General features: G+C 48.4%; 1 protein-coding gene across 1 annotated transcript; it reads left to right on the top strand.

Moving 5' to 3' along the window:
- The first annotated feature begins 705 nt into the window (after positions 1-705).
- Positions 706-16,279, top strand: LOC120444755 (collagen alpha-1(IV) chain). Its single transcript, XM_039624687.2, has 9 exons — positions 706-795; positions 934-1,120; positions 9,640-9,822; positions 9,885-9,929; positions 10,117-12,727; positions 12,820-14,734; positions 14,799-14,913; positions 14,979-15,202; positions 15,266-16,279. Exons 2-9 carry the CDS (start codon positions 1,028-1,030, stop codon positions 15,921-15,923), a joined length of 5,844 nt encoding a protein of 1,947 aa, XP_039480621.1. The 5' UTR covers positions 706-795; positions 934-1,027; the 3' UTR covers positions 15,924-16,279.
- Positions 16,280-16,346: the final 67 nt, after the last annotated feature.

Here is a 16,346-nt window from a genome sequence, read left to right as displayed (position 1 = left end):
GGATTTATTGAAGCACGAGTAGCTTGGACTTCAGTTCGGTTTTCAGTTGATCAGAAGTTCGTTCTAACAGGAAATACTCAGCCATATCCGTCTTATCAGCCTCACATATGTAAGTACTAAATGAAAAAGCCTTAACCTAATCACGAGAAGCGCGACAAACAAACTAGCAACTAATTGTAATGAAACCACTAGGCAAGCTGGAGTTGCGCGTAAAGACGTGCTCATACCCATTAAGCTATATGGTATGTGTCGATTATGGTTCTGTTAAAGTCCACATTAAAATCAATTGCATTAGTCAGCTTCAAAGGTAAGGAATGGGGAAATAAATAATTTGCATCTTCCTAAGAGACTTGTAGTGGGAGTAAGAATGAGTATACCCCTTCGGAGATACGGTACCAAAATGGGAAACAGAATTTGTATGCTTTGATTTGGTTAGGGGGCTCTGCTCCTCATTTCCTCGTTTCAAGGCGTCAAAGTGCTAAGTTCCAAGCCAAAGCCATAGATGGAGCAACATCTACATCCAATCCACCAGCCAAATCTCCATCCTGTCCCTGGCCTGTGCCTATGGCACGCACACCACTGCAGCGCCCACTTGCGATGGTATTGGTATTGCCGAGAGCCGATCGAGTGGCCGAACTTTGACGAGTGGAGCCGAGCGTGCCGAGCGAGCGGGCGAAGAATTCAAATTTCTTTGGCGGGGCTCGTGTTTAGTAATACTTCGAACGCTAGACGATCTCCACATGTGGGGAGAGTGCTGTGCCCGACGATCGCAGCAGCAGCAAATCAGCGTTTTCCGTTAGTTTCCCACACTTTTCCGATCCTCAACTCTTTGTAATACTTGATTTGCTAATGTCGGTTTATTGAGGGGATTTTGAAGGAAAGCGAAAAATCCTCAATTTCAAAATCTAATTTATGCTTATATTTCGTTGGCAGTTTCGTGTGTGTTTTGAGCGGGGAGAGAGACAGAGGCAATTAGATAGAGTGCGACATAAATACGTTGCGGATAGGACCAAAGGACCCATCGAGGATGTTACCCAGAGATGTAAGGCATCTCTCGGGTCTTCTGGGCGCCGTTTATCTGCTGGGCAGCCTGGTTTCCGTTACCTTGGCGGATGGAAAGGTAAGTTCAACTATTAGCATTAACAATCATACTTATTTTAATGTTATTGGCAACTCTTTCAAAATGTGCCTTGTCAAATATGTAGTCCAAAAAAGCTTTTTCATCTTCTCTTTTCAATGTCTTAGAATCACGGGGTAAAGTTTATTTAAAATAAGGCTACTGCTATTTAAAGTGCTTCTCAAACCATAACCACAGTTTGAATTTGTGTGATTGCAAAATACCACCCGAAGTGCTTGTCAAACTGTACACACAAATTTCACTAACTCAGCCATAAGTTTTTAGTTACTGCAGACATACCACAATAATGTTCTGATTCACTTTGGAAGACAACTATCGTCTCCTCCAATGCTCTCCAAACTGTATCCGTAGTCATTGATTTTGCATGTAGTATCAACCATAAACAACTATATAAAATTGGGTCAGCTTGGAGCTCGACTCTTAATCACCGCAGCTATTGTTATTGTTATTCTGCAGCACTGCAGCACTGCACTCTTTGATTCATTCACACTTCCGGCATGAAAACATCGCGTAGTTGCAACTCTTTGGCTTCGACAGATAATTCCTTTCAGTTCGTTCCCGATTCTGGGGGTTCAATGGAGTCCAAGTCCAGCCTGAAAACGATTATGTCACAAAATAAGTTTGGCAACTTAATGTTGCAGGTGAAGAGGTTGGCGATAACGCCCATTGATAACCCACTGATAATCTTTCGTTATGGAGGACATTGCTATTTTTGGCTACCCATTTAAAGTTTCCGGCTGGCAATTAGAATTATATTTAATAATTGCGAGATTAGTCTCTTAATTGACTTATAATCATTTGTTAAATGGAACGGGAAATAGAATGAAAAACAATAAAATATTGCGTAGCTTCCTAGTTAATACTACAATTCAATGGATTATTAGAATTTTTTTTATACAAAGTAGAAAACAACAACCATTATGTTTTTTAGTTTTCTATGTATTTATGCATGATGTTTTAAGCAAACGTATCTCATTAGCCGAAACTATTTGGCAGAAGTGCAAAGCAAACGATACTTGCTGTTGCCCCAAAAACTATGCACTACTTTTTTGCACAGAGTTTCCCAATTCAGAGTAACTTGTGCATATGCCCAACTATTTGTATATTAATGGTTAGTTGGTAATGGATCGGATCGCAGAGATTTCGTAAGGGTGGATGAAAATTGGAGCACATGCCGGCGGCACCTACTTTTTGATGGCATTCGTGTGTTATCAGGCTGAGACTGGGCTGCTGTCCGCTGATCTACACATTTAATTAAACCTATTGCTATGTTGGCGGCATTGACGCCATTGATAGCATGCTCCGCTGATTGCGACATGGCTTTCTAGACTTGAATTTAGAATAAATACACTTTAGAATTGAAACAAGTGTCGCCAGCAGTCGCAGAGGCTATCGGTTTGGCTTGACTTTTTGCCTTTACCAGAGATCAGAGTTTAGTTTAGCTTAGTTGAGCCGTTAACTCAATGCACAATTCGTGTACTCAATTCGTTGGGATCTGGAAATCTGGGCCCATCGCTCACGTGTTTGCCATCATAAGTGTGCAGCTCGTCTGACGACTTTGGTAATCCGATTCCCAGCTCTTTTCGCACTCGGTTACGTGGTCAATGCCATGGGCTTGGGACCCTAACTCCCCGATTCCGAGTGAGAGCTCCCAGGTCTCCAGGTCTTGTGGGTTGCCAATGGGGGACTAACCGCAAAACGCTGAAAAACTTGACTTCGCTTAGCTACCGTTGCTCGGATTACCCTCTCGAAAAACGAAGTCTTATGGAAAAGTTGGTTCATTTACTGCAGTATTTGAAAAAATATATATTTATAACTATAGCCTGGGTGCATTAAGTTAATCTGAATGGAAGGGGGATTTACATTTTTCGCCGGAATTAGCTTTGATTAGAGCGTTTGTATAAGCACACATTGTATGTGCGCAATCTATGCATTATTTACAAGCTATAAGGAAATATTTTATGTGCATTATCAACTTTGTTTCCTTCTTATATAATTTAAGGGTATGTTTTTAAGGGTATTTAAGCCAGCTTCATTTAGAAATACTTTCTAAGCAGTTAACAGCTCTCAGACAGTGGCTCTAAAACCGTTCTCGCAATGGGTTTTGCAACCAGTTTGGAGCTTCATTAGCCGAACAAACGATTTCCTTTTCCGTTCCGCGAAAAGAGAGCGTCGATCGCCTAAGAGCTGCTTCAATCGAAGAGCAGAAGAGAGAGAGATGAACTCATCGATTGCAGATGCAGCCGAGGCTTTCCATGAATGAATTTTGATAAATGGTCTTTATCAGTAGCTCTCCCCGCTTCACCACTGCACCACTCCCCCACGCACCCTTACCCATTCTCCTTTCTACTGCACTTGCCCTGCTATAAATACGTGTACATGTGAATAAGTGTGCTCTTGCGCTAGTGTGCCTACGTATGTGCAGTTCGATTCCGACAATTAGCAGCAGCTCAAGTGATCGGTGTGGGGCTCTCTAAGAGATTCACTGGAATGAAGGGTTGCCAGGGGGTGGGGGAGAGGCGGCAATCTTTTGACGTTCTGCACCATTTCAAATTGGAATTGAAAGTTCTTAGCTGTTTGTTTGTTGTTCTGTTGCTTCTGCGGCTGCTGCTGTTGCTGTCCACAGTCTTAGAAACTTCAATAGTGCACTCAAAAAAAATCGTAGCTTATTATAGAACATTTTGAAATAAATACATTAGTTTAATGGGATTATGCCAAATATTGTATTATTTTCATTTACTTAATAAAGAGGTCGAATAATATCAGAATTATATTAGACTTTTACTCAAATTGATAATTTATACATTTAATGTGTACATTTCAAGGCAATAACAATTTATTAAATACAAATCTTAATAAAAACAGTGGCTGATTTGACTACTTTTCACCAAGCTATTTCTTGCGGTGCAGCTTCCCTTACAGTTTTCAGTTTCGCTCTCCTTGGGTTTTGTTTATGCGCGATCCTGGTCCGAAGTGATCCCATGATGCTGGCATAAATCACTGACCACCGCCGGCCAGACAGAGCGGGGCCAAATGGGGATGGGTGTCCAGCTGGATGGGGGGATCCGACTGGAGACCGCCCAAGAAAACAGGGCGAGGGGCAGGGAGGGATGGGGCGGACAACAATGATCATCATCTCATTGTTGGACTCCTTGTGGAAGTTTATTTGCGTGCTTGAGCTGAATTGTTTGGCGAGTTGCATTTCAATTTGACTCAATTATTTATTTATCTGCAACTGAATGCGGAAATTATGCGAAGTCTCTCTCTCTCTGTGTATGTGTGTGTGTGTGTGTGTGTGCGATACGGACAACATGTCGTATGAGTGATATGGGCAGGGACCACTTAGTAGCCGTCTTTGTAATGAATTTCGTAAATTGAAACGATTATCTATGAGCGAAGCTAGTGAAATTGGGTTATCAGTGATCTGTCTCATAACTGCAGCTCGTTGTTCTCCTTTCTTGCCGCCTTATCAGTTTGTACGGGCTCATGAAATTGATATTCATCTGAGCATTTGAAATTCTATACATATATTTAGACACTCTATGGCATATACATAGTATGTATATACAATGTATGATGCTATTCCACTGCTGAGATTCCATTTCAGGCGGCAGACATCTACTGTCATGGCTAAAAATACATTTTGCTTAATTTGCTTGGTTAACTTTCTAGTGCTTTGATTGCCTGAATTATTCGCAAGCCATTGAGTTGGTTAACCGATGGCTTGACCATCCTAAACGATTTATAACTGGGTGAAATTCAATTGGCAACTACTTTGAAGGCAAATTAAAACGATCAGGGGTGCATATTAAGTGACTTCTGATTTGAAACTTTTTTTGAATAGCTAATGTAGATCATTTGATACAAGATAGTGTTCGCCAGATATTCGATATTCGAAAGACTACGACTTAACTGACATGTTTGAACCTTTCACTCCTAGGAATACATAGATTCCGTGCAGGTGCCATTTTAGATTCAATCACTTGGCGCTTCCTTATCGCCGCTTTATTGACGATCGTTGCGAATATTCAGTTGTGACAGCGCGCTGTCCATCAATTTCAATGTTAATTTGAGTGCACGGCAATTAGTTATCATCTGTCAGGCTTGTGTCCAAACAATTATGCGCCACGATGATGCCGTAACCGGGCACTCAAGTAGGTCCAACTGGCTTTGCTCCAGGCGCACGGAGTGCGTGGGTGTTCTCCATGCTCTCCATGTTCGCCAGTGGCAATGTGCAGATTCTTTTGCATCTCTTCCACATGTTGACTTAATGTCAAGCCGGAGCAAAATGATGTCATGCTGCAAGTGCGCCCGTCCAGATGTGCATCCATTATACTATGCTCCACATGGATGTTGGTGTGTGTAAGTGCGGGGGTTGCCTTTTCATGTCAATCACACGCTGCTCATATGTTGGCCCATATACGTTTCTTTTTATTTTACTGCTACCCTGTAGTTGTGTCCCAAATCGGGCGGTTTAATGCCAACTGGCGCACATGCTTTGCCATGCATCTGGTACTTTAGCAGTGAGCAACTGGGTTGAATGGTCAATAAAATGCATGTCGGCCAACTATTTGAAGTCAGTTTGTGATTTTCCAATGGGCTTGTTATTATGTTTACCTAATTAGCCAATAATATGAAATAATAACTTAAGTAAAATGATAAAGAATTTATAGTTTCAATTTTACTTAGTACTCCTGCGTCTGATACCTGCATTTGAATGCCTCTCATTGTTGCATGTGTGCAGCGTTCCAAACGTTTATGATGCATATTTAACAACAGATTTGTTGTTGCTATTGTTGCTGTTGCTTTTGCTGTTGCTGCAAAATTCCCACTCCATTTCATCTTACACACATATAAATGTGAAAATGAAAATGCGCTTGATTGATGGCGCGTGTTGTCTGACGGGCGAAATTGGGTCAACTGTGACGCACCAAAGGATCCTCGATAGACGCAGCTGAATCTTGAGCTGCGACTTGAATAGCGTAACTACAAGATAGATATTTCTAAGCATTCAAGCATATCTAACAAAGTGAAGTCTTAGATCGCATGAGTGTATAGGAGAATAGTTAATAGTATCCTCTTCCTAATAGTAATCCTCCGTCTTTCTTGGCAACAATGAGCTCACATTGATGACTTGCCGTCTGCAACAGATAACCCCTTTGTCCTCGAGAACTCGAGAAACAATGCGAATAAATGTCAAATGATTGTATGAGTGTGTGAAGTATAATTTAATGCTAAATTTGAAATGTATTAATTAATTCCGCTCTCCCGGCCTGAAACTGTGTCCGGTCTTATCAGCTGTGATTTATATGTCACATTCTGATAATTATAATTATGATGTTTCTTTTTTTGTTTTTTTGTTTGCCACATCCGGGCGTAGCAGGCCACCAACTTTGAGACCCAGATTACCAGACGCCTCTCTCTCCTCTCTCCTCTCTCCCTCTCGCTCTCATTAGCCCTCCATCTCTGTCGCCCCAAGTAGCTGCATCTCTTTCGCAGACATTTCGCTGCGCTTTGCATTCCCTGAATAATTGCAGTCCGTCGAATTGGTGGCCAGAGTTTAAGGTAGTATCGCTTACAGTTCGGCGGAAAGGCGCAAAGTTGGCACCCGAGGATTGTCATCAGATACCCAGGACCACAGACTGCAGATATCTGCATATATACTATATATATGTACTATATATACATATATCCAGAACGTGTCGGGCCAATAAACTTGGCAGCTCGAATGCATTACGCTGCAGCTGGAGAGCTCGTCATTTGTGCAGCAAGCGATTAGCGTGGGTGGGTGTGCCCAATTGTCGCCTCAGATATATGCCAGATATCAAGAGATGTATCCGTGTGGCGGCCTCTCGCTGACCTTAGACCATGGTTTGTATGCTCGGATGGACGGGCAACTGGCACAATTGCCTTTAACATGTGTAAATGCGCTTAAGTGCGCGCCACTCGCAGCGAATCGCGTCTTTAAGTCGCTGCCATATATAGCTGCATATATAGTGCGCCGATTTGCTCAGACACAGTGGCGTAACAGCCTGCTTTATCTAAGGGGCATAGGATTGAATTTATATATATTTAAGATTTAAGCTGAAATTCCTAAATCCTCTCTAGCAAACTCGCTTTTCAGAGGGGACACCCAACACCTGGTAAACCAACTTGGCGCAGACACGCGTGCCCATTGAGGAATTTGGTTATTATTAGTGTGGCGAATATTCCCAGTTACTGCCTTCTCTGCTGACATCGGCGGAATCGAGGGTATCGTACGGGTATATGGATGTGAAAGAAGAGAGCACAGATCGCCCCACAATTCCCTCGATTTCGAGTGGTTTCTCCTCCTCGACGACGCCACTTAGTAGTGCGTTTTCCGTCTGCCAACCGAAAAAAAAAATCAAATAAAATACAAGAAAAGTGGCCCATATATGGACGGGGTATATGTACATGTAGCGTATAGCATATAGCATATAGCATATAGAGTATAGCATATGTGGCCCAGTGTCAAGTTCAAGGAAATTGCAGTGCTGTCACTTTTGAACGTGTTACCGCAACAATTTCCACAGTTTGACATACATTTGCCTGCGAATATATACATATCTTCACAGATATGCGAGTATAATATGGCTTTTAGTGTGTTATCCGAGGAGGATAACTTGGGTTTCAGATTTGCCAAATTGATTGAATGAAATTCGATGGTGTCTCCTTTGGATACTTTCGGTTTCTTTTGCAGCCATTTCGATTGAAGGAATGGAATGGAATGTGTGCTGTGAAACAAAAGACTTGAATGAGACCAAGAACTGATCGAAATATGTTCGAAATGCTCGAATATTATGAGATATGGTACACCCACATACATAAATATATGTATTATGATGTTTCTCACAGTTGGCTGTCCAACTTTCCAGCAATCGAGTGCAATTGCTTTCGTGCACCTGCAGCACCAGAATTTTCCGAAGGGAAGGGGGAGTTTGGATTTTTATTTTTGGTATCTGCATTTTCTCGGATTTTTCATTTGTTCGCCCGGGGAGAAGAACATCTTATGGTTCACCGCAATGGCAAAGACTTTTTTCTTTCATTGCTTCGTAGTTTTTCAGCTTTCAGTGTTCAGTTGTTCAGTTGTTCAGTTGTTCAAAGTTGTTGTTTACCTTTGGCGTTCTCGTTTCGGGATTTGGTGATGTGGATATTTAGTTAACAGATGGTTTGATCTCCTGCGAACAGATTCACTTCTGGGAACCGAATGGAGTAGGATCTTCCGGGGCTTTGAACTCTGCTGCTGATGTCGCTTGCATTTTGCCCATTAGTCATTAGTCGCCAATCAGCCAATCAGAGGTGTTTGTACAATATACATCGAGAGCAGAATTTGCCAAACATTTGACACTAATTCATCCAGGCAGCGGACAATTAAAAAAACAAATTTCGTATGCAAAAATGTTTGAGATTTTACGCAAAGAACCTCGACACATGCGTGCAACATGTGTGCAGTTTTTTTGTTTTTGCTTTATTTTAAAATGGTTTTTTGGAGAAACTGTCGGCGGAAAACTTGAACGACCACTGAAATTTCAAATTAATGAACGGCGGCCATAAATTCGGACTTTTAACCAACATGAAATTTGAAATTATGTCAATTCTATAAATACGATAAATACAACTAAGGATGTTTATGCTGACATGAATAAGGAAGCCGCAACCCATGTGAAAAATAAAACTGCGTACATAGGTGTGCCTCTGCCACTTCATAAACCTACCTCAAAAATGGAATTTCAAAGTGATTTCATAATGGGAGATATTCCAGATAATCGCTTTTTTTTACCGAATTGCACTTGTTGTTTATAAATAAATGCACATTAAATGGGTTAGAAATGCGCTGCCTGTGGCTAGCATTTCCCAGCATTTTCACTTCCAAATCCCCCTCAACTTCATTCCGAGGTCCAGTGAGCGTGTTCTATGCACTCGCTCAATTGACTGGGCAAAAGTAAACGTACTCATATAGAAGATTATCTCATTGCAAACGGAAACTGTGCAATTAAAGCTGCAAACTGCGAACTGCGAACTGCAGCTGAAAAATGTTGCAGCTCTACTTATTATTGTTGATTTTCTGGCCAAGGCGGCCCCCGATTTCGTTGCCTATGCAAAGGAATTCGCACGAATCCATCCAGCAGAAGTCCCATAAAGTCGAAGGTCATTTCCGTATGATTTAAACATGATTGTACAGCATGGCAAGAAATCCACTTCAATGACTTCAAGTTGAGGTGCTATTTACACCACAAATGGCTATCTAAGTGAGTGATTAAAACTGCTATACCACACTCATAGCTAACTTTATGTTTTAGTTATGTTAAGTATAGATTGAAAGCTAGCTAAACTTAAATTGATTTATTTATATACTAGTTCCTAGCTGTCGAATTGATTGCCACATCTTCGATTGACCAGACGAGAGTTTCAATCAGGGGCAATCAAGTCTGGTTCCATATTCCTTGGGTCACTATATATGTATGTATTCTTGATTTTAGATCTGCAACACAACGCTATGCGACTGCAAGGGAATCAAGGGACGCATGGGCGCACCAGGACCCATTGGTGTACCCGGCTTGGAAGGACCTGCCGGTGATATTGGACCAACGGGACGGGCAGGACCACTCGGCGAGAAAGGAGATGTCGGCGAGTATGGCGAACAGGGCGAGAAAGGACATCGCGTAAGAAATCACTTGCATTTTATCCTTAAATTATGACTTATGCTCATAAACTTTAACTGCAGGGCGATATTGGAACTAGAGGTGAAATAGGTTATCCTGGCATTATGGTGAGTTATCAATGTATTTTTTTTTTGATATATTCTTCATTGAACATACAGATGTATTTGATGCACCCTAATAAGCCCTGAATGATGTGCATCTCGAGATGCACATGATCCCGACAATTAGCCTATAAAATCAGATTATTTCACAAGATCAAATTGTGATCATTTCCATTATCACCTTGCCATTTAGGGAAAAAGCGGTGAGCCCGGCACACCAGGACCCCGTGGAATCGATGGCTGCGACGGACGGCCTGGCCAGCAGGGTCCAAGCGGAGCACCCGGCCCGAACGGAGGGCGGGGTCCGCCGGGAAAGCCCGGTCAGCAGGGTCCTCCAGGAGAGGCTGGCGAGGGCGGCATCAACTCCAAGGGCACCAAGGGTAATCGGGGCGAGACCGGACAGCCTGGCGGTCGCGGTCCGCTCGGATTCGATGGCGATCTCGGTAGCAAGGGTGACACTGGATACGCTGGCCTAAACGGCGAGAAGGGAGACCCGGGTTATCCGGGTCCCAAGGGCGACACTGGCGACATTGCGGAGCTGCCCTACTTAATGGTTGGACCGCCCGGTGCCAAGGGTGAGCCAGGTGAAAGTCTGTCGGGTGTTTTGAAGCCCGATGACACCCTGAAGGGCTACAAGGGATACGTGGGACCCCAGGGCGATGAGGGGCCACAGGGACCGACCGGCGAACAGGGCGCCTTCGGCCGCAATGGAATGCCGGGTGCAAGAGGTGAGACCGGCGGACCCGGAGAGCGCGGCAAGCCCGGTAAGGATGGTGAGCCCGGTCGATTTGGAGAGAAGGGCATGAAGGGTGCGCCGGGCTGGACTGGAGCTGATGGATTGGACGGAAGCCCAGGAGAGCGTGGAGAGGATGGATTTGACGGCATGCCCGGTGTTCAAGGACGCGCTGGTCCACCCGGAATTTACGATCCCAGTCTGAGTACATCGCTGCCCGGCCCGATTGGACCGCAGGGAGACATCGGTTTGCGCGGAGAACGAGGTCAACCAGGTCTGCCCGGCAAAGCGGGACGTCGCGGACCCATCGGTCTAGCTGGTCAGTCAGGAGATCCCGGCTTGGGCGGCCGTCGCGGACCGGCTGGACGTAGTGAGCGCGGTGAGGCCGGAGACTATGGATTCATTGGTCCACCGGGACCGCAGGGTCCTCCCGGCGAAGCTGGTCTACCCGGCCGATACGGACTGCACGGAGAACCCGGACAAAATGTGGTCGGACCCAAGGGTGAGGCTGGCGTAAACGGTTTACATGGCTTGGAGGGATATCGCGGCGATCGCGGAGAAGTTGGCTTGCCCGGAGACAAGGGTCTGCCCGGCGAGGGCTACAACATCGTTGGTCCTCCCGGTTCCCAGGGGCCGCCCGGTTTTCGTGGACTTCCCGGCGACGATGGTCAAAACGGATTACGTGGACTGCCTGGTGACAAGGGATTGCGCGGTGACGACTGTCCCGTCTGCAATGCCGGACCCCGAGGACCCCGTGGCCAGGAGGGCGACACCGGCTACCCGGGTAGCCATGGCAACCGCGGAGCTCCCGGCCTCATGGGACCACGTGGCGTAAAGGGTTTGCAAGGCAATCCCGGCAGGGCTGGTCACAAAGGTCTGCCCGGTCCAGCGGGTATTCCCGGCGAGCCAGGCAAAGTTGGAGCACCCGGACCCGATGGACTGCGTCAGACCATTGGCTCATTGAGGAAGGGCGAAACAGGTGAACCCGGCGATAGCGGACGGCGCGGCGAGCAGGGTGACGATGGTGCCAAGGGTCTGGATGGAGCTGATGGTGTCCAGGGGCTGCGCGGTGAAACCGGACAGCGCGGCGATTACGGCGATGCTGGTTTACCAGGACGAGATGGCGAACCAGGTCGCGATGGTCGTGATGGAGCTCCCGGAATGAACGCAACCACTCCCAAGATCTATTTGATCGGCGAACCGGGATATGACGGATCGAAGGGAGAGCGCGGTGACTATGGTGACACCGGTTTCAAGGGCGTCAAAGGTGAACCGAATCCGGGTCAGATCTACGACAACACTGGTGAGCCTGGTGAGGATGGTTATACCGGTCCGAAGGGCGTAAAAGGAGCCAAGGGAGAGCAAGGTGCCATTGGACTTCGTGGCGAAATCGGTGACCGTGGACCGGCTGGCGTAGTTATTCCCGGACCAGATGGTGCCAAGGGATATCCCGGCTTAACTGGCGATTACGGACCGCAAGGAGCACCCGGATTACCCGGTCGCGATGGTGAACCTGGTTTGGATGGCGCCCTTGGATACAAGGGACAACGCGGTGCACCTGGTCAGGAGGTGATCCAGGGCGAGATTGGACCACCGGGTCGTACAGGCATTAAGGGTTTCCCCGGTGATGTCGGCGCACCCGGACAGTACGGACTCGCCGGCCGCCCAGGACCCAAGGGAGCCAAGGGCGAGCAGGGACCCGATGGCGCTGAAGGACAAATAGGACTGCCTGGCAACAAGGGCCAGCGCGGTGATTTCATGGCTGGTCAGCCCGGACCCAAGGGTCAGCCCGGTAGCAATGGTCGCCAGGCACCGCACGGCGCCAAGGGCCAGAAGGGAGAGGTGGGTTCGCTGGGACAGGATGGACAGAACGGCGCCAAGGGCAACATCGGTTTCTCTGGCCGTCGTGGACTTCTCGGCAATGCGGGTCTGCAGGGTCTGCCCGGTAGTCCTGGCATTCCCGGACTTCCAGGCATGATTGGCGAGATTGGAGATCGTGGTGAGATCGGATTCAACGGACGGCAGGGTGACATCGGTCCCCGTGGACCTATTGGCGAGTTTGGACCTAAAGGTGAGTATTTTCCATACAAAGGAGGCTCCACTCAATCTAAGCATTCCTTTAAAACAAGCCCATACAATATCGTATATGTTGCTATCCTACAGGTCTCTCTGGTGATAATGGACCGGATGGCTATCCCGGAGCAAACGGCATTCCCGGACGCAAGGGTGAGCCAGGTGATGTTGGATACCCAGGACTTACAGGCCCGAAGGGCGTGGCCGCCTACAGTGGCATTAAGGGTGATGACGGAGAATCAGGCTTGACCGGACCCGTCGGATATCCAGGTGCTGCCGGAGCGAAGGGACAGCGCGGACCCGTTGGAGATTCGCAACCGGCACGCGATGGACTTGCTGGCCGTAAGGGTGAAGTGGGCAGTCCTGGACTCAATGGACTTCCCGGTCGCTATGGACTAAAGGGACAGCGAGGAGATCGCGGTATCGCCGGCGAACAGGGTAGTCCAGGAGAGCCAGGAGTCCAAGGATTGGCAGGCTATGCTGGCCGCAACGGAGCTCATGGCCTGAAGGGCGCCACTGGCTTTACGGGACTCCAGGGACCCAAGGGTCCTCAGGGTGAGAGAGGAGTTGTGGGTCTGGATGGACTAACTGGACAGATTGGTAATCAAGGACCACGTGGCATCGTCGGTGAGCGTGGACAGCAGGGTGAGCAGGGTGACGAAGGTGAAGCCGGTTTCCCGGGTCGCGTGGAGAACCTGAAGGATAGGAGATTCTATCGCGGCTTCAACGGAGATCGAGGATTACAGGGTGAACGCGGCGAGCAAGGTGAAAAGGGACAAATTGGCTTTATTGGAGCTGCCGGCGCCAAGGGCGAACGCGGTGACATTGGCTATGCTGGACAACTTGGATTCGATGGAGCTGAAGGCATTAAGGGCTTCCAGGGTGACCAAGGACCTCGAGGTCGTCCGGGCATAACACTGCCGGCGGAGAAAGGTGACGAGGGCGTTGCTGGTCTCGACGGCCGCATCGGTCGTCCCGGACGCATTGGCCAAAAGGGAGCACCCGGACATTCGGGAGAGATTGGAGAAAACGGTGCGATCGGACACCGTGGACCCGAGATCCAAGGGCCACCTGGACAAAAGGGCGATGTCGGCTTCACCGGTGCACCCGGCCACAATGGTCTTCATGGACTTATTGGACCAAAGGGAGAGCTTGGCGACATGGGTCGCCAGGGTGAGCGCGGTGAGTCTGGCTATGCCATTGTGGGCAGACAGGGCGACATCGGAGATATCGGCTTCCAGGGCGAGCCTGGCTGGGATGGTGCCAAGGGTGAGCAAGGATACCCCGGACTTCCGGGCAAAAACGGATGGGTGGGTGCCCCAGGACCACGCGGAGAGACTGGCGATGCCGGCTGGAGTGGCATCGATGGCATGGACGGACTCGTCGGCCCCAAGGGTCAACCAGGCGTAACCTACCCTTACTCGATGGCCCGACCAGGAGATCGTGGTGAGCCCGGACTTGATGGATTCCCGGGCGAGGAAGGCGATGCCGGAGCACCGGGACTAGAAGGATTCCAGGGTCTGACAGGTGCAATCGGAATTCACGGTGACCAGGGCGAGGTGGGCTACACCGGCGCCGATGGACCGCAAGGACAGCGTGGTGACAAGGGCTATATTGGCTTGACCGGAGCCCCCGGCCTGCCTGGTCGTCCCGGACCAGATGGTGAACCAGCGCCAGCCCCGCCGGCGGCCAAGAGCCGCGGATTCATCTTCGCCCGCCATTCGCAGTCCGTTCACGTGCCCCAGTGTCCGGCCAACACGAATCTACTCTGGGAGGGCTACTCACTCTCCGGCAACGTGGGCGCCAGCAGAGCGGTGGGTCAGGATCTAGGTCAGGCCGGCTCCTGCTTGATGAGGTTCACCACCATGCCGTACATGCTGTGCGATCAACACGTCTGCCACTTTGCCCAGAACAACGACGACAGTCTCTGGCTGTCCACCGCCGAGCCGATGCCCATGACCATGGCGCCCATCCAGGGCAGGGACCTCATGAAGTACATTTCGCGGTAAGTGCCCATTCCATTATCACCTGGATAACCCTGACTGACTATTGCCATGTATTTTCCCCAGTTGCGTTGTCTGCGACACGACGACCAGGGTCATCGCCCTCCACTCGCAAACCATGTCCATTCCGGACTGCCCCGGCGGCTGGGAGGAGATGTGGACCGGCTACAGTTACTTCATGGTAGGTTACTCTTCTCAAAAGAAGAAGAATCTCCCATAAACGCTCTGTTATGCAAACATTTTTAGAGCACCTTGGACAACGTCGGTGGCGTTGGACAGGATCTCGTCTCGCCGGGCTCTTGCTTGGAGGAGTTCCGCGCCCAGCCGGTGATCGAGTGCCATGGCCATGGACGATGCAACTACTACGATGCGCTGGCATCGTTCTGGTTAACCGTCATCGAGGAGCAGGATCAGTTCGTACAGCCGCGCCAGCAGACGCTCAAGGCGGACTTGACCAGCAAGATTAGCAGGTGGGCTACTTCAGCAACCTCTTTAGCTGCATACATATCTACATGGGTGCTGTCATTTTCCAGGTGCACGGTCTGCCGTCGTCGGGGTAACAGTTTTGTGACCCGCACTGTACAGTCCACTGCATATGCGTCTTCCGGTTCCGGTGGTGGCTCTGCCGTGAGGACTCCCTCGGGCGGTTCCTCCGCCTGGTCCTCGGGATCGTCGGCGGGCGCAGCTGGATCAACTTCGGATACAGATTTCAATTATAGGTCAGGCTGGTCAGCCGGCCAGACATCCAGCCCTGGCTCCCAGTCCAATCCCGGATACATATCCCGGTCATCTGGACCCGATGCCGTAGCCTATCCTGGCTCCAACGCCGGCTGGCAATCGAGACCCAATACAGGATCTAGCTGGTCATCCGGACCCGTAGCAGGATCGGGCTCCAATCCGGGATCTTACTCAAGCTGGTCCACGGGCTCCAGTGCAAGATCAAATCCGGGCGCCATTGCAGGATTCAATTCGGGCTCCAGTGCTGGTTCCAATCCGGGATCCAACGGCTGGTCAACGGGCACCTCTTGGAGCTCAGATCCGCGCAGTCGCGCCCCATCAAACTATCTGAACGGAAGGTACCAGCAAAGGGTTCGCCCGAGCAACCTGCAGACCTACAACGAGTACGCTCGCCAAGGGGGCAATAACCGGCTGTACAATCGACGCCCCCGCGAGGATACCACCGCCCCCTAGATTGCAGTTCGAACTAAGTAGCAGTTAAATATTTGTCTTAAGTCATTTGCTATCCTATCCAGGAAACGATAACGATCCAAACCCCAACTCGAGTACCAAAACAAACACAAACACTTCAACCACTAAACAGTGCCATTTTCCGTGGAGATGTAATCTAATTACGTGGACACCTAAAGCTAAAACCATATGCCACATACCAAATATAATAATGGAAGAGGGGTCGAGTAGAGTAACCACTGCCTCCACTGCAACGAAAGTAAATCTTGTGCCCCTGTTGGGATTATTGTAAACGTAAAAAAAAACCAAAAACAAAGCCCAGTTTTTTGATAAATAAAATTTACAACACACAAAACTAATGCACACGAAATTTTGTTTCATTAAATATTGATCAAAGTTTCTCTCATCAGAAAAAATGCGATTTAG

This window comes from Drosophila santomea, chromosome 2L (genome assembly GCF_016746245.2).
Source record: "Drosophila santomea strain STO CAGO 1482 chromosome 2L, Prin_Dsan_1.1, whole genome shotgun sequence".
Taxonomy (NCBI): domain Eukaryota; kingdom Metazoa; phylum Arthropoda; class Insecta; order Diptera; family Drosophilidae; genus Drosophila; species Drosophila santomea.
Note: the sequence above shows the minus strand (reverse complement) of the source record. Positions and strands in the feature narration are given on the sequence as shown.